At 27.4% G+C, this 15271-nt stretch overlaps 1 protein-coding gene across 4 annotated transcripts in view; it reads left to right on the forward strand.

Annotated features, from left to right (window-relative positions):
* The window catches only part of LOC129956983 (protein-L-isoaspartate(D-aspartate) O-methyltransferase-like), a 33543-nt gene that overhangs the window by 3648 nt on the left and 14624 nt on the right, over positions 1 to 15271 (forward strand). For all 4 annotated transcript variants that reach the window (XM_056069071.1, XM_056069075.1, XM_056069072.1 and 1 more), the window contains exons 3-6: positions 798 to 934; positions 2894 to 2998; positions 7695 to 7815; positions 10899 to 10984. In XM_056069071.1, coding sequence (XP_055925046.1) covers positions 798 to 934; positions 2894 to 2998; positions 7695 to 7815; positions 10899 to 10984 — 449 coding nt within the window. The remainder of the gene's footprint in view (positions 1 to 797; positions 935 to 2893; positions 2999 to 7694; positions 7816 to 10898; positions 10985 to 15271) is intronic.

A 15271-nucleotide genomic window follows, 5' to 3' on the forward strand; every position in this document is an offset into this window, starting at 1 on the left:
ATCTAATTGAAGTTTTCTAATTTGAACAATTACTACCTAGGAATTATTTAATGCTTTAAACTACTCAAATAAATTAACTGGAATCCTAGCCATTAAATTGTTTTAAAGGCTTGCCTTATAAAATGCCTCCACCAGGTCTTCACTTCAGATCCTGACCACATCAAAAACGATCACTGTAACAGAATGATCGTCATGCACTCTAAACAATTGAATAATTACTACCGGGGATAAGTCTCTGCCAGGGCTAGGCGCCCCGTCAAATCAACTCTCATGTGCTTGCCTTACAAAATGTCGCATTGGAACTATTTGAATAAAATTTTCTGATTCGAATTTCATTGAATGCAAGAAAAGAATGTTTAATTTTTTTTTTTTTTACAATAATGTAATAAAAATCACAAACATAGCATTTCTTTTCTTAAATTTGAATTTCTTTATTCTTTTGAGTTAATTTTTTAAGGTGCTTTCTCCTATTATTGAACTGTTTGTTGAATTAAAGTGATATGAATAATGTTCAACGTGTTTTCTTTCCAAGCAATCTCCCCCCCCCCCATGTTTAATATAAGTGTTATATAATTGTGTATATTATTATTCACAAATAAGTACATTTGATTTAAATTTAATTTTTGCAATTCAAAGTTGTTTTTGTGAAGTACTTTTTATTTTTCAAAAAGAAAATTTGTTATACTTTTTAAAAACTATTTTATAAAAGTTTTTCATTTTTATACCTAAACATTTTTAAAACTTTGATTTTATAATTAATGCTGACCAAATATTTATGAAGCATTTTTGTCTGTTAGGGAATGGCATCATTAAAGATCCTAAAGTTGAGCGTGTTATGATGTCAGTTGACAGAGGAAATTATTGCAAAAACAATCCATATGCTGACTCTCCACAAGGCATAGGCTATGCTGTTACTATCAGTGCTCCACATATGGTATGGTGCTTTTATGCTTATCAGTATTTAACTGTTGCATTTCTGTGAAGTAAATTGAAATACTTTGAAAAGTATTACTTTTTTTAGCATTTTATAAAGGGATTTATATTTGTTTTTAAATGTAGGATTTTGAGTTATGATTTTATTTAAGGGATAAAATCATAACTCAAAAGATGGAAACAAACCATTCTTAATATCTCTAGAGAAAATATTAATGTGGCCTCTTCTCGCATCTGTTCAGATGTGCATTCAGTTCTGCATTAGTCTCAAACTCTTTTGATATGTGCCTTTTTTGGTACTGTCCATTCCTTTTACACATATGGATGAAAGTGCTCATAATCTTTTCTTAAAGTTACAATATACCTTTTTAGGAAAAACTTATAACTGTCAGATTATTTGTCCAATTATCTTCCTGACGGAAATTACATTTACCTTCTTAAAAATCATATGAACCACAGGTTTTTTATTTTAAAGTTTGGCTGTTATTTGTTTTCTTAGATATAATAGTTGATTTAATGTGGCTGCTGAAATTTTAAGTAGCATTTTTCTTAATTGGTAAAATTATTGAAAGGTATAATAAATCTTATTATGTTATATTTCCATGAATTTTAGATTAAATATTTTTTTTTTAAAGTTTTAAAAAGAATTTAAAAGGGAGACAGAGATTGCAGCTGTTAATTTGACCAGTAGCATAATAACTTTTTAGGTTCAATTTGTCTGTCTTTAAATTTTTTTAAACATTTTTTTTTAAATTATAGTATGATATAAGCAGAAAAAATATTTAATTTTATTGCAGTGTGTAAAGGAAATAACTACAACCATGAAAAGTATTGTTGTAAAATATAAAAATATAAAAACATTGTTTTAAAATTATTTAATTTTAAGGAAAAATTATAATAAAATCGGAATGACTGAAAGTTGCATAAAAATAGTTTTTGAATGATATGTATTGAAGTTACAGAGGAAAGCCTTAACATTTAAATTAATTCCCAATTAACATTTTGAAAACCTTTTCTTGTTAAGTACTTTGTTGCCCAAGTGTCTAATTGGGTGAACCCCAAATTAGAGTTATATAATTTGTAACTGCTCGGGACATTATCTATCAGAATTGAAACTGAGAATGATACTGTTACTATAAATATATGATGGAGTGAACTAGTGCTTGTATTTACATTAGAATTATTCTTTCTATTTTTAGTATAATTTTTGTGTCTGGTTTCACTACATATTCTTTGTTATACTATCCATTCTATCACAATAATGAGAATATGTAGCAACTTCTGTTTCAGTTTCTTACATTTATTGATAGCTTTTGATGAACTCCCTCATGTTTATTGAGAAATAGCTGCTTGCCAAATATGGCAGTTCTAGGCTCAATTTTTTTTTTTTTTTGTAGAAAATTTTAAATAACAAATCATGTTTTTTATGAGTATGACATATAAACATCAATGTGTCACATCAAAGACTAGACTGTAATTTTAATATTATAAAACTAAAGTTGCAGAAAGAAATGTGACAATTGTGACACATAAATTGATTTTTTTGCTGATTTTGATATTATAAAATATTGCTTCATTTTCTAATGTTTGATATTTTTTATCAGAAGTAACCAAATGTACTCTAAAATGGTCTAAGTGCTCCTAACTGTATTATAAATCAATTGATCTTTATGCATATTTCTCTGCTTAAATTGATGAATATTTTATTTATGCCATACAAGTATTTTTTTGCAATTGCATTCAAGATAATGATTACTATTGACTGAATGTGAAAAGACTTATTTATTTACTTTTCCTAAGATAGAGTGTTTATTTAGTAAAATATTGCTAATTGCCAAAATGTCAAAAGAAAGAAGAAAAAACATTTAAAACTTGGTATATATATATATATATATATATATATATATAGAAATGTTATTTTTCTCATTAGATTACTGAATAATAAATTTTGTAATTTTAGCATGCTCACGCTTTAGAATTATTGAAGGACAACTTGTATGAAGGAGCAAGGGCCTTGGATGTTGGTTCTGGAAGTGGCTACCTTACTGCTTGTATGGCTTTGATGGTAAAACATCAAGTTTGCCAATTTTTATTTTTCCCAATTAATGTTCTATTTTATAATTACCTCATTTAATTTGAAGATGCTATTTTTTTTATCAAATTTCACAAAATCAAATCGTTTATAATATCTTCTGAATTATAAAGGATTTAAATTTTTGTTACTTTATTGAAGGTATTTAGCATATTGATTGTATATAATGAAATATTATAGCACTGCTTTGATAATTTAGAGCATGAAATACCCTGATGCATATTTTTATGGTAAATTTTTCTTTAATATGTGTATTAGGTTAGTGAAAAATTCTATTGTTAGTTTTAAAGTATAATTTTTTTTAAAAGGTTGGTGACTTTTCTTATGGTACTTATTTTAAGTAATTTTGAATAATTGCAAAATTTTAAAATTTTGTTGTAATATCTTTATGTAATATATGAATAACTGATTTTATTGAAATTACACGAGTTGACAATGGAAGAAAGAAAAAAACACTTTGCACTTTATTACTATCTAAAATTATAGGTATTTCATTTTCTAAGTTAATCCATTTTGAAGAAATGTTTTTTTTTTTTTTTTTTTTTTTTTTTCCCCTATCTTGGATAATTTAAAAAAAAACCTGTTTAATCTTCAAAATTATGCCATTTTGTTTTTTTGATATTGACACTTCTTGTTTTAAAAATGCTACTTGCTGTGAGTGTAAGCCATAATTGAAATAAATATGAAGTATAAAATCTTTAACAATTGAGAAAAATTCAACTTAAATTTAGTTTAGTTTATGAAAAGCTAACATTCTGAAAATCGGGAATGATTTTATAGTAGGGGGAAATTATATAAAGGTATTGAAATTGTTGCAGAATTAATATAACTTTTCTTCTAATATTGATCTTAAAATATTTGTTGATGGGAAAAATCTTCCTTTTCCTGTGATTAATTTTTTTATTAACTTGTGTTTCAACTGTATGAAGGTTGGGCAATAGAGGGATTTTAAAATCGTAAACTTTTAATGTTTTTTTTATATATTTCTATTTCAGAATATCTTGAAAAATTCCAAATCAACTGTCATAAATGCACTGGTTAAAAAATATCGATCTTTATTATATTTAAAATATTTTGACTTTTAAAAAAGTAAAAAGTAATTTAATCTATATTCTTAGAAATTTGTATCAATTATGTTTGTATATCTTTCTGTATTTTATTCATTTTGAATTAAAAAGGAAGTGAAAACAATATATGAAAAATCAAAACGGTATGTAGATAAATTCTAAAAACAGAATCAAATCAACCAATATACCATAGAAAACAATTCAAATAAATCATAAGTACATTCGTTTGAATGTGAAAATCTGTAAGGCACTTTAGAATATAGATCATAATTGAAAATATATCCTTATATCCCATAAAATGAGTAGATATTAAAAAGACAAATCTTCATAGTTATTTTTTCATCCACTTCTTTTCGTACTTTCAAAAATCTGCTGCAGAGGAAAATGCATCTACAAGCCTCCAAAATTATAGTTGAAATAAAATCAGAAATTATAAGAATTATTTAAATTAAAAAAAGGTTAATATAGTATCATTTAAAAAAGATTTTTATAATTTGTTAGTATTTGCTCATTATGATATATTTTATTCTGATAATTCTCCATCTTTTATATTTTCACATTGCTCAAGCATTTTGTAATTGGATATTTATTGTCATTGTTGTAATTCTGAAAAATATTAAATTAATTTTTTATTATTAAGCCTTTTAATTGGATGATTCATAAAACATTAATTAAAACATACTTGTAATTGAAGTTGCAAAGTATTACCATATGTAACAAATTTCTATTTTTGTTGAATATTAAGTTTTCAGAGACCAGTTGGTTTGTCTATCTTATTAATTAAAATATTAAGTTATGTTAATAAAACTTGGAAATTTTATTGACAAAAGCTAATAGTATTTATTTTAATTTATTAAACAAACCTAATTTTGTTATTTATTAGAAAAAATATTAGCATAAAATTAAAAATTATTTTTGATTTTTAAATTTTAGGCTTTCAAATAAAAGCTTTCTAATAAAGTAAGCCAAATACCAAAATTTTGCTTGATTTCAGATTATGAAAATTTGAAAAAAGACTGGTTCTGAGGTACACCCCTTTTACATTTAAAATATGCTTGTACAAAATTTGTGAATTCTTGAATTCTTAGTTAAATAAGAATCTGCTCTGTTGTCCCCAATAGACAGATTTTTCATCTTTATTATTGATAACTGTATGTAGACAAATTGATGTAAATATTTTGTCTCCGTATAATGGAAGCATATTTTTCTACAGATCTTTATTTTTCAACATATATCCTGTTTTGCTTATCCTAAAATTGCAGCAGTTTTATTATAGTATTAGCAAACATTGTTGAAACCTTTCAGAAATAACACATTTTTTGAGATTTGATTACTTATAACAGCTATTTTGCTAATACTGCAAAGTTGTAAAATTTTAAAGGCAATTTAACTTAAAATTTAATAAAACTGTTTTCATAAGGAATATTTATATTGAATCAACACTTAAAAGGGAAATAAACTGGAAGCATAGAAATGATGACTTATACAAAACTTCTTAATACTTAGTCAGGTAATCTTTAATATTAATTATGCTTCGCAATGCATTATTTGTTCATCTCAGTTTCAATTTCTCAGGAATTATTATATGATACAGGGGTGTTTGTGCTCCGGGGAAACCCCGGAATTCCGGGGATCGTAGTTCAAAAGGAAGTAGGAATAATAATGAATTATTTATTTTGATCTGGATAATTTTGTTTGCTTTGAAATCAGAAAACGCAAGGTCAGCGTGAGTGGTGAAAACTTTTCCATTCTTTCTCCAAAGGCAGTGATAATGCGTGAAAAAGGGGAAAAAACTTTTTTTTTCTTTCCTTATTGCGAGTTATGACTCATTCCCCCGGTTCTCGGACATTCTCTTCTGGACTCTTTTCGGCAAGTAGGCGCGGCAGAAAAAAAAGGGAGAGACTTCGTTCGACCAGATGTGCGATAACGTGACTCTGGGTTCAAAGGTCTTATCTCTCCTGGCGTGGCGCCAATAAGTAGAGAAGGGGGATTTTTCGCCGTATTAGCTATTTGTCATTGATCGCTTCGCAACTTTTCTTTCTCCGCTGTGTAAAATTTTCGTTTCATTTATTGATGCACGTGTAAATTTTTCGTTTCGCTTATTGAAATATTTTTTTTATTTATGTATGCAAGAGAATTTCACTTTGAAATTTCAGCATATGAAACAGAAATTACCCCTTAAAAATTCATATCTAATTAGTTTTACAGCATTAGATCCAGAGCTAAGAGGTAAAACCAGTACAATATTAGCTTTTGAAAAATTATCATCTTTTATGTCCCATATTTTTAGTGATAATGAAAAGTCAAAAGTAGAAGCTGAAATAAGGTTATACCAGAGTGATATTGATATCACCAAAGAAATGCTCTACACATCTGATCAAAGTGGAAATCAAGTCAAGTGTACAATTGATAAATATTGGTCTAAAGTTTTTAATTTAAAAGATGATTTCACAAATGATTATATCCTACATTGGCTAAATTGGTCAAAGCCTGCCTTAGCTGCTTCCATGGCCCATTAGTGGAAAGTGCATTCAACTTAATGGATACACTTGTCACTGACTATAGAACCTCTCTTAAGATTGATTCCCTAGATGCAGTGCAGACTATTAAATATGATGTAATGGCTTCTAAAGAAACCTCATGTGAAAAATATGGCTCAAAAAATCCAATTCACAAAGATCTCTTACTGAATATGAACAGAAGTTGGAAAACATATCAAGAGGACTTAAAAACATGGATTTCAGATGAGTCACCTATAAAAGTCTCTGAAAAACCTTCTACATTAGTAGAAAAGCAAACTGCTTCTACCTCTGCATGTGCTGTTCTCGAGGAAATTTCTTCAACTGTAAATGAGGAAAATAAAAGTCAACCTTCCTGCAATTATGAAGTTCACCACAAAAGAAAGACAAGCCCACAAACATCAGAAAATAAAAAAAAGCAGCAGAAATTAGATAATTTTTTTTTAAAAGAATTAATTCAGGTAATTTAAAATATTTGCATAAAATGTAGTAGTTTATATGTTTGAAAATTTATGGTTATTAATTTTGCAAAAAAAGTAATTCATTGAACTTTTATAATTAGGTCATTCAATACTTCATAATTGTAATTTTTCATTCCCCCCCCCCTTCTCGAAACTCCAAAATGCCGGTAGTAAGTCCGTAAAAGTTTCAGGGGATTTTTTGGGGTCCCACAAACACCCCTGATGATATTAAAACTGGATTATGTCTTCAATTTATTAGGTTTTATTGTTGAGTTTATTGTTGTCAAGTTTTGTGATTGGGTTAAGGTCTGGTCTTTTTTCAGACTATTTCAGTAGTGCAATAAGATTGTTTTCGAACCAGTTTTAACATGCAATAGCAACATTATATAAAGCTGAAATATAGTTGTTTCATTATCTTAGAAACAATCATATGCAGAAGGTGGCAGCTTTGGAATGACTATTTTATTTTTGGCCAATTTATAAATTATTCCAGCTTGCAAAAAGTGACAAATTTGTTATAAAAAAAAACACTGCATGATTATAATGTACCACACTATTAAGAATCTCTTTTGTAATAAGCAAATTTTTCAATAATCTGTAACTTTTAAATCTCTTTTTTTAGGTAGGTGAGCAAGGCTTGGCAGTAGGAATTGATCATATTGATCAGTTAGTTAATATGTCAATTGAAAATGTTAAGAAAGACCAGCCTGGTCTTTTGGAAAGTGGAAGATTAAAATTAATTGGTAAGTAAAAATTATATAATATTTATAACTCTGATAAATTCTGAATATAAGAGTAGATATGTCTTTGTTAAAAACTTATCTAAAAGAGATTATTCATCTTTCAAAATATTATGTCTTTATCAGTGCTATATATTTGCATGCAAGTGTTGTTATTGTTAAATAGACTCAGTTTACTGATGATATTCAAAAATGTAATTCAAAATATGAAATTTCATTTGATGTGATTTTTTGAAGATAAATTATTAATATGAGAAGTCTTCTAGTGAATTCATCTCTGATGAACAAAATTTTCCATATGCATTGTTAACATTAAAATGTTATGTTTAATGTATATACAGTAAATTAAAGGTGTTTTTTTTTTTTAATCTATCCACTTTATTGTGTACACAGTAAATACTTTCATTGAAGTTACAAATTGTTTTTACAAAAAAAAAAAAAAAAAAAAAACCCTATGTAGACATGAAGGAGCTGAAATCCAGAAAACTGGTGGTGCCAGTGTTTGTTATTAATGCTTGAAATAGATAAGCCATCCCTTAATTCATCAATAACTAGTAACATTAATAGTACCATGCTTCAACTTTTAAATTTTATCTGATTGTAGAAGCTTTGTAACATATCATTACTAGTTTTTTATTCATTATCAATTAATTGCTCCAATTTACGGCTTCCTTTGCAGTACAATAATAAATCAGTATTTTCTTTTATACAAAGTAAAAAAAACTTTTAATCAAAATTTCTGCTTTATTGAATTCTAATGTTTGTATCCTATTGCATGTTATTGAATGTGTTTTTACTTTTCAATAATCTTAGCATGGTTTTTGAAGACAGCACATTTATTGGACATAGAAAACGAAAAGAAAAGAACACAGGCATTGACAATTATGCACACAGCATTTTGTTCGTGGGAGTAATGGTGCCAGAATGAAGCGGCAGAAGCATAGTCACACAGATATTCCTATGCAAGAAAAATAGTCCGCTCGCTTCATCCCAACAGAATGTTTACTATTGGATATTAGCTAGGATATTTGATATCTAAATTATTTACCTGTTAATTTTTAATTGTTTTAAAAATAAATGACATTTTTGTACTCAATGAAAGTTATTCCAACAACAATATTTTTAACTGAACTATTTTATTTTCAAAGTCAGTAAAGATAAGATTATAAGTACATTTCACGGAGGTAGGAATTAAGAAAAAATATTAAGATAGATTATATAGTTAATTGCATTGACAAGATATGTAACCATGGAAAGACATCTAATCTGTAAAAGGAGGAGAAAAAAACCCACCTGTGCTGTCCAGCTTTCTTATAACTGCCTTCTGGCTTTTTAATATAAAATTAAACAGAAAGTGTGATGGAAATTCAAATAACGCTTATTGTCAGCATTTAATAGCATATTTTATTAAACGTTAAATAAAAGCATTTATTTTCTATGCCACATATATGTTTTTCTTTTGTAAATTTGTTTATCCTTTTGATTATTGCCTTATATTACTCATTTCATGCATGGTTGTCATTTGGAAATTAAAAAAAAAAATGTAGCTGATATCAGATTTGACTTTTCATTGGAAGCATCATTACAGTTTGAATTTTTCACCAGTATTAATGAGAAAATTGTTAGTGATATTCAAAATATGTAATACTAAATAATTAAATATTACATATAGAAAATAAAATACATACATAAATACATATAGAAAATAAAATATTGCATAAAATGTTTTATAATTTTTAATGACTTAATTTTAAGTTACTTTAAACAGAAGAAAATAATTTACATTTTCAGTTTCTACATTTTTTACGCATCAGTGTTTTGATTTCTGAAGTTAATTGCTATTTGTCATTTCATATGGCATAATTATACGAAAATAATAATATATTTGCCAAGTTTGTTCTGTAACAGTTGTTTTACTTAATTTTGTTTATTCACCTTTATACCGTTAAAATTGTGTAGGCCCTTTTCATTGCATTGTAAGCAATTTTTATTCTCATTTCTCTGTATCTATAATATTGAAATTATGTACATTTGAAATGTGATATGCTTCACAACTGCACAACGGATTCTCACAATGTTTAATATACAAATGCTTGAAAATATAGAAATGTAAATTGGTATGTTAAAGATTTGCCTTCATTTTTAGAAAGGTAGTGAAAACGGGGGCAAATAATGGATTCTATAATCAATCTCAAATCAGTGGCATTGATACTCAGAATGAAGGAAACTTGTAACCTTTCTCCTATCCCATTTGGGGGGGGGGAGTTAAGGGAAAAGAAACTGCTGGAGAGAGCAAGTTCCCTGATTAGGATATGAAATTATTGAAATGGCAGCAATCCATTTGATTTTTGATTCATTATATTGTTGCAGATTTGTGCCAATTAAATAACAGCATTATTTGACATGCTGTTATGGAATCAATGAAATTGATTGCATTCCACTGTAGAACACATTGTTTTATGAATGGAATGGGTTGTGTAGAACCTTAGGACTCTTACAGAAACTTTGTAGAATGGTTTTTTTTTTTTTTTTTTTTTTTTTTTTTGCACTGAATTGCTACTTATTGGTGATTTTTAATTCTAATTTTTTCTTTCTTTTAATACATCTTGAGCATGTGATCTAGAATATTTTCTAAATTTCATGTTATAATTCTGCAGGACTATGAGTTGGAAGTTTTAATTTTGACTATTCAGTGTTTGTAAATTCACGTATGCATAAATGAAGTGATTTTTACATTGAAGTATTTTTATTAAATTATATGAAAGCTTATGAATATTAAATTTAAAATCTTTTTTTTTTTATCATATACAAAATAAATTATGCTTCTTCACTGATTTTTTATTACAACTTATGTATTTGATACTTTATTCATTTCTATAATATCAAATATGATCTTTTATGAAATTGTTTTTCATATATATTGTAAAATTACTTCGTGAATTGCAATTTTGCCTATGGCAATATTTTGTTTAGATTTTTTTATCTATGTTTTTGAAAATTTTTGATTTTTTTTAAATATATGGACTGAATTTCTGTTGATGGTTTAGTCTTTTTTGATAATTGGCATTTTAACTTAATATTTTAAGTTGGTGATGGTCGACTTGGATACCCTGATGATGCTCCTTATGATGCTATCCATGTTGGTGCAGCAGCTCCTGAATTACCCCAAGAGGTATTAAAATTTTCATCTTCACTAAAAAAATTTTAAAAAAATTAGTAATTATTTAGTATTTTGTAAAACATAACTGTAGAAAGTCTTTTTTTTAACTGAATCATTTAAGAGTTATTTATTTCATCTAACTTCCTGTGTTTATATTTAAGAATTATAGTTTTATCATGGTCATTTATTATCATTTTATCATTATCATTATCATTTTATTTTTAAAAAGTTTTGTCAATTAATATTTTTTATAATTGTTTTGTATTCCATTATTTTCAATGATCCTCTTCACTGTTTAAATTATTTTATATTTTATATTTACACCTGATTTTATATTTTATGAAATTTTTTTTATTAGAAATGTTAGGATACTCGAGTAAAATTAAAAATAAACAAGACTTTTCCTGATGTATTTAGTTTTTTAAAAAAAATATAGTAAAAATATATGAATGTCTTTTGACATGCATTTTATAAACTACCTACACTCAAAATTACTTGTAAAAATATCTATTAACTAGAATAGCACCAAAATGATTAGAACTTATGTGATAAAGAAGGAAGAAATCTGTAGAATAATTTGTAATTTGTTGTTTTGTAATGTGGTATCAAAAGAAATTCAAAAAATTGACAAATAATGAAAATGCATTGAAATGAAAGCATTTTTCAATGAGTATATTCATTTTGTACTGACTTCTCTCAATGCAATTATCATTCTTACAGACTACATTCTGTATTCTTTGTACAGTATTTTCAACTGCTAATCTTCTTATGTGATTAAAAATTTATCATAAACTGTGATCTCTTCTGAGCTATTGAGGTTCTGAGCCTTAGTAACTTCAAATCATTCCCATTTCCTTGCTTTTTAATACTAATCAATCAAGCCTGATTCATTGATAGAAGGTCTTTATTTAAGTTAATAAGTTCTAAATTCTCAGTGAGTAGCATCTATTTTAGATTGAAGAGTCTAAGGCTATTTCATAAATAATTCATATTGCAATATTTTAACAACTGTGTTTAGCTGGTTCTCTTAGTCTATATGTATTGTATACTTGTCTTTATAATCCATATTACTGTTGGTGTTGCTGAATGAATTTGCATTTGGATAATCTCCTTCTTTACCATTATTCTATGGAACTGCATGTCGACCAGATTCCATGGAGTAATTTCCCTGCAAGTAAATTTCAGAGATTATTTTTAATAACATGAATTTCCAACTCGTACAGCTCTTTTTGCTGGTGTATCAATATTATGATGGTCTGAAGTCTACATGATTTTTAATAGCTTATGTGGATTTTGAGGTTAGTCAATAGGGTTATTTTAATATATCTTGTTATTTGATTATTTTTGAAGCTTGCTATTATTTAAATCCCAGCTTCATTATCCGCAGGTTTTAGAATTGAGAGGTCAAAGTGGTTAAGTTTTGGTTTTGGAATCAAATGGTCATGATTTGATTCCTTGAAATATTCTTTATGTATATGGGATTGTTTATGTTGGAATTAGGGATATTAACCCTGCTGTTCTGTTCGTATTTGCTTCACGTATGTAGCATTCGGCTCAATATGACCTGACTCGGGAACTAACCTTTCTTGCAGTAATTGATAGTTTCATTTAAGAAATGGTTTAAACAATAGTAATATATGTTTAAAAATAGATCTAATAATATAAAGCACCTCTAAAAATAAACAGAAAAATATTCGAAATTGAAATTTACTTTTATTTTTACAATTTGAACAATATTTTACATGAGATTTGTGAATGTGATTCTTACAATACAGCATAACATATTAGTTTTACTGCCATTGCTTGACAGACAGAGCTTGGACGTTTGAGACATAATGAAGTATTCTCAGCAGATCCCGATGGTACGTTTCCCCTTTTTCTCTGTATTCGTTTTACAGTTCTTATTGAGTCTACACTTCTTCGTAGGTATGGCCTTGCTTCAATGCGTGTAAAAATGTGCGATTTCCTAGTTCTTCCAAAAATAGTCTTCGTTTTGTCAATTTGTTTTCATTCCATTCACTATGTATTGAAGTCCATAGAACAAATGCATTGTACGCAGAAATATCAAGCATGTTATAGAATACAATCATGGGCCAACAATTTGTTTTTCTTTTAGAAGTGTATGTGTTTAAAAGTTGATCAAGAGTATCTGTTAACAGCCTCTTTTGTTGAATTATAATCTAAGATCATTAATGGTACTTTGTCAGATCTGTTGCTAACTTCTTTGTAATGATGCAAAGGGCTCATAAGAATAACATTTTTTTTTTCTTTTTTTGGATGTAGTTTACAACTATTGTGTCTTCTGTAAAATAAAATAAGGAGCTGTGAATTTCTTTATTTGGCATTTTTGTTCAGGAAGTTCAGATTTATTTTCTCTAATGATGCCAAGCATAGTCATTTTCCATTTTAGAAGTTGTTCTAAGTTGTAAGATGTGAAAAAAATTATCACATGTAATATTGTGTCCCAGATACCCATGAGTAAGATCACACACTTCTCGCATTGCCTGATTTTTCTGTGGCTTTCACCCTTCTTCTTTTCCAGTGTAAATTTGTGTTTTCAGTAAATATGAAGTTTTACTGTCACATAAAGTCCATATTTTGATCCCATATTTAGATGACTTACTTGGTATGTATGTGTGTATATATATATATATATATATATATATATATATATATATATAATATACTTTTTGAAAGGACACCAATCTCGAAATCCTACTAATTGTTCATCTACAGTAATATTTTCATTCAGATTATATAATTTTGGTAGAATTTCTATCCACTTTTCCCAGATATCTCGCATTGCAGTTAATTTATCTAAATTTCTTCTTTCTTGTTGAGGGGATTTATTATCAAACGAATAACTCTCTATATGGTGCAAAATGTTTCGAGGGACATTGTTGCAAGAAATATATTTCTGCCAGTTTCTTTATCCCATAAGTTTTTTGTTGATTCTCCGTATGATTTATAAGCATCAGTTAAAAAATATAATCTAATATATCCTTGAAAAGTTTTACTTTCAATATTTTCCACTTTCTTTCATAAACACTTTCTTCTTCAATATTAGTCATATTTATGATTTCTTTTTCAATTGTAGAATTGAATATTACCTCAAATGCACTTTTTACGTCTGTTATCCTTGCCGTTGCCTTTCTTGTGACCCCTGGAGTAGTTTTTATAATATTAGCAGTGGTTGATCGAGAAGAATGTGGCAGCAGATCCAACTTCCACTTTATTTCATGATTCTTGGACTGAATACTCCCTTCATAGTTCATTTGTTGAATATCGGTATCAAAATCGTTGTCAAAACTTTCACTCTCAATTTCGTCACTTGAATGATTTTTCATACTCCGATGCTTCTTCGCTGTCAGAAGCTTCTATTAGTTTAGCTATATTAGCGTGACTCAAATTTCTGCGTGACTTCACCATTTTTTCTCTCGCATTCGCAGGCACAACTCTTTTATAGTGTATCAAAAAGTGAAACACAGCAGAAAAAATAAACATTACCATAAGAGCAAAGAGATTGCCCCCTTGCCAATTGTATCAATTTTTGGACCTTGCACGCTCTCTCTTGTCATGTGACCAAAAATATATGTCATTGAAACGGGTTTCAAAAATGGATAAATTACAGAAACTATTATTTTTTTCTTTGAATTATTCGAAACAAAACTGAACATTTATGAGTAAAAATAAATGTTTTTTTTTTTTTTTTTTTTTTTTTGCATTAGGTCATATTGACCTGACTGATACATTAGATATAAATTGAAAAATATTCCTTCAAAATAAGAATAAACTTAAATCTCTCTAGGAGGATATAGTATTTACCAAAGATGTCAAGAAGTTTCATGAAAATATGTATTTTTATATATATTTTTATGAAGGTATACATTTTATTTCGGATCATATAGACCCGAACAGAACATTAAGATTAAATCGGTTGAAGTTCAAATATTCACCCACTAGTTGATTTAAAACACAAATTGGAAGAGAGATGCTGACTCTGATGTTGTTGCCATTTTATGATCATAATTCAAAATTGTGGTTTATTTTAAAATAGCCATCATTCTATATTCATAGTTTTAAAAAAAATTATTCTAAAGCTTAAATTATTGTTTATTAGTGTATAGGTAGTCCTCTTTAAATACAGTTTCAAGTATTTTCTCTTATTGATGACATTTGAAGTAACAAATTTTTGCAGATTCTTTCTTTTCCTGTTATTAATTCCACTACGAAATTTATTTTGAATTTATTTATTATTATTATTGCTTAAGAATCTTATGTAGCTCAATCTAATAATCT

The sequence above is a fragment of the Argiope bruennichi genome, chromosome 11, assembly GCF_947563725.1.
Source record: "Argiope bruennichi chromosome 11, qqArgBrue1.1, whole genome shotgun sequence".
Lineage (NCBI taxonomy): Eukaryota > Metazoa > Arthropoda > Arachnida > Araneae > Araneidae > Argiope > Argiope bruennichi.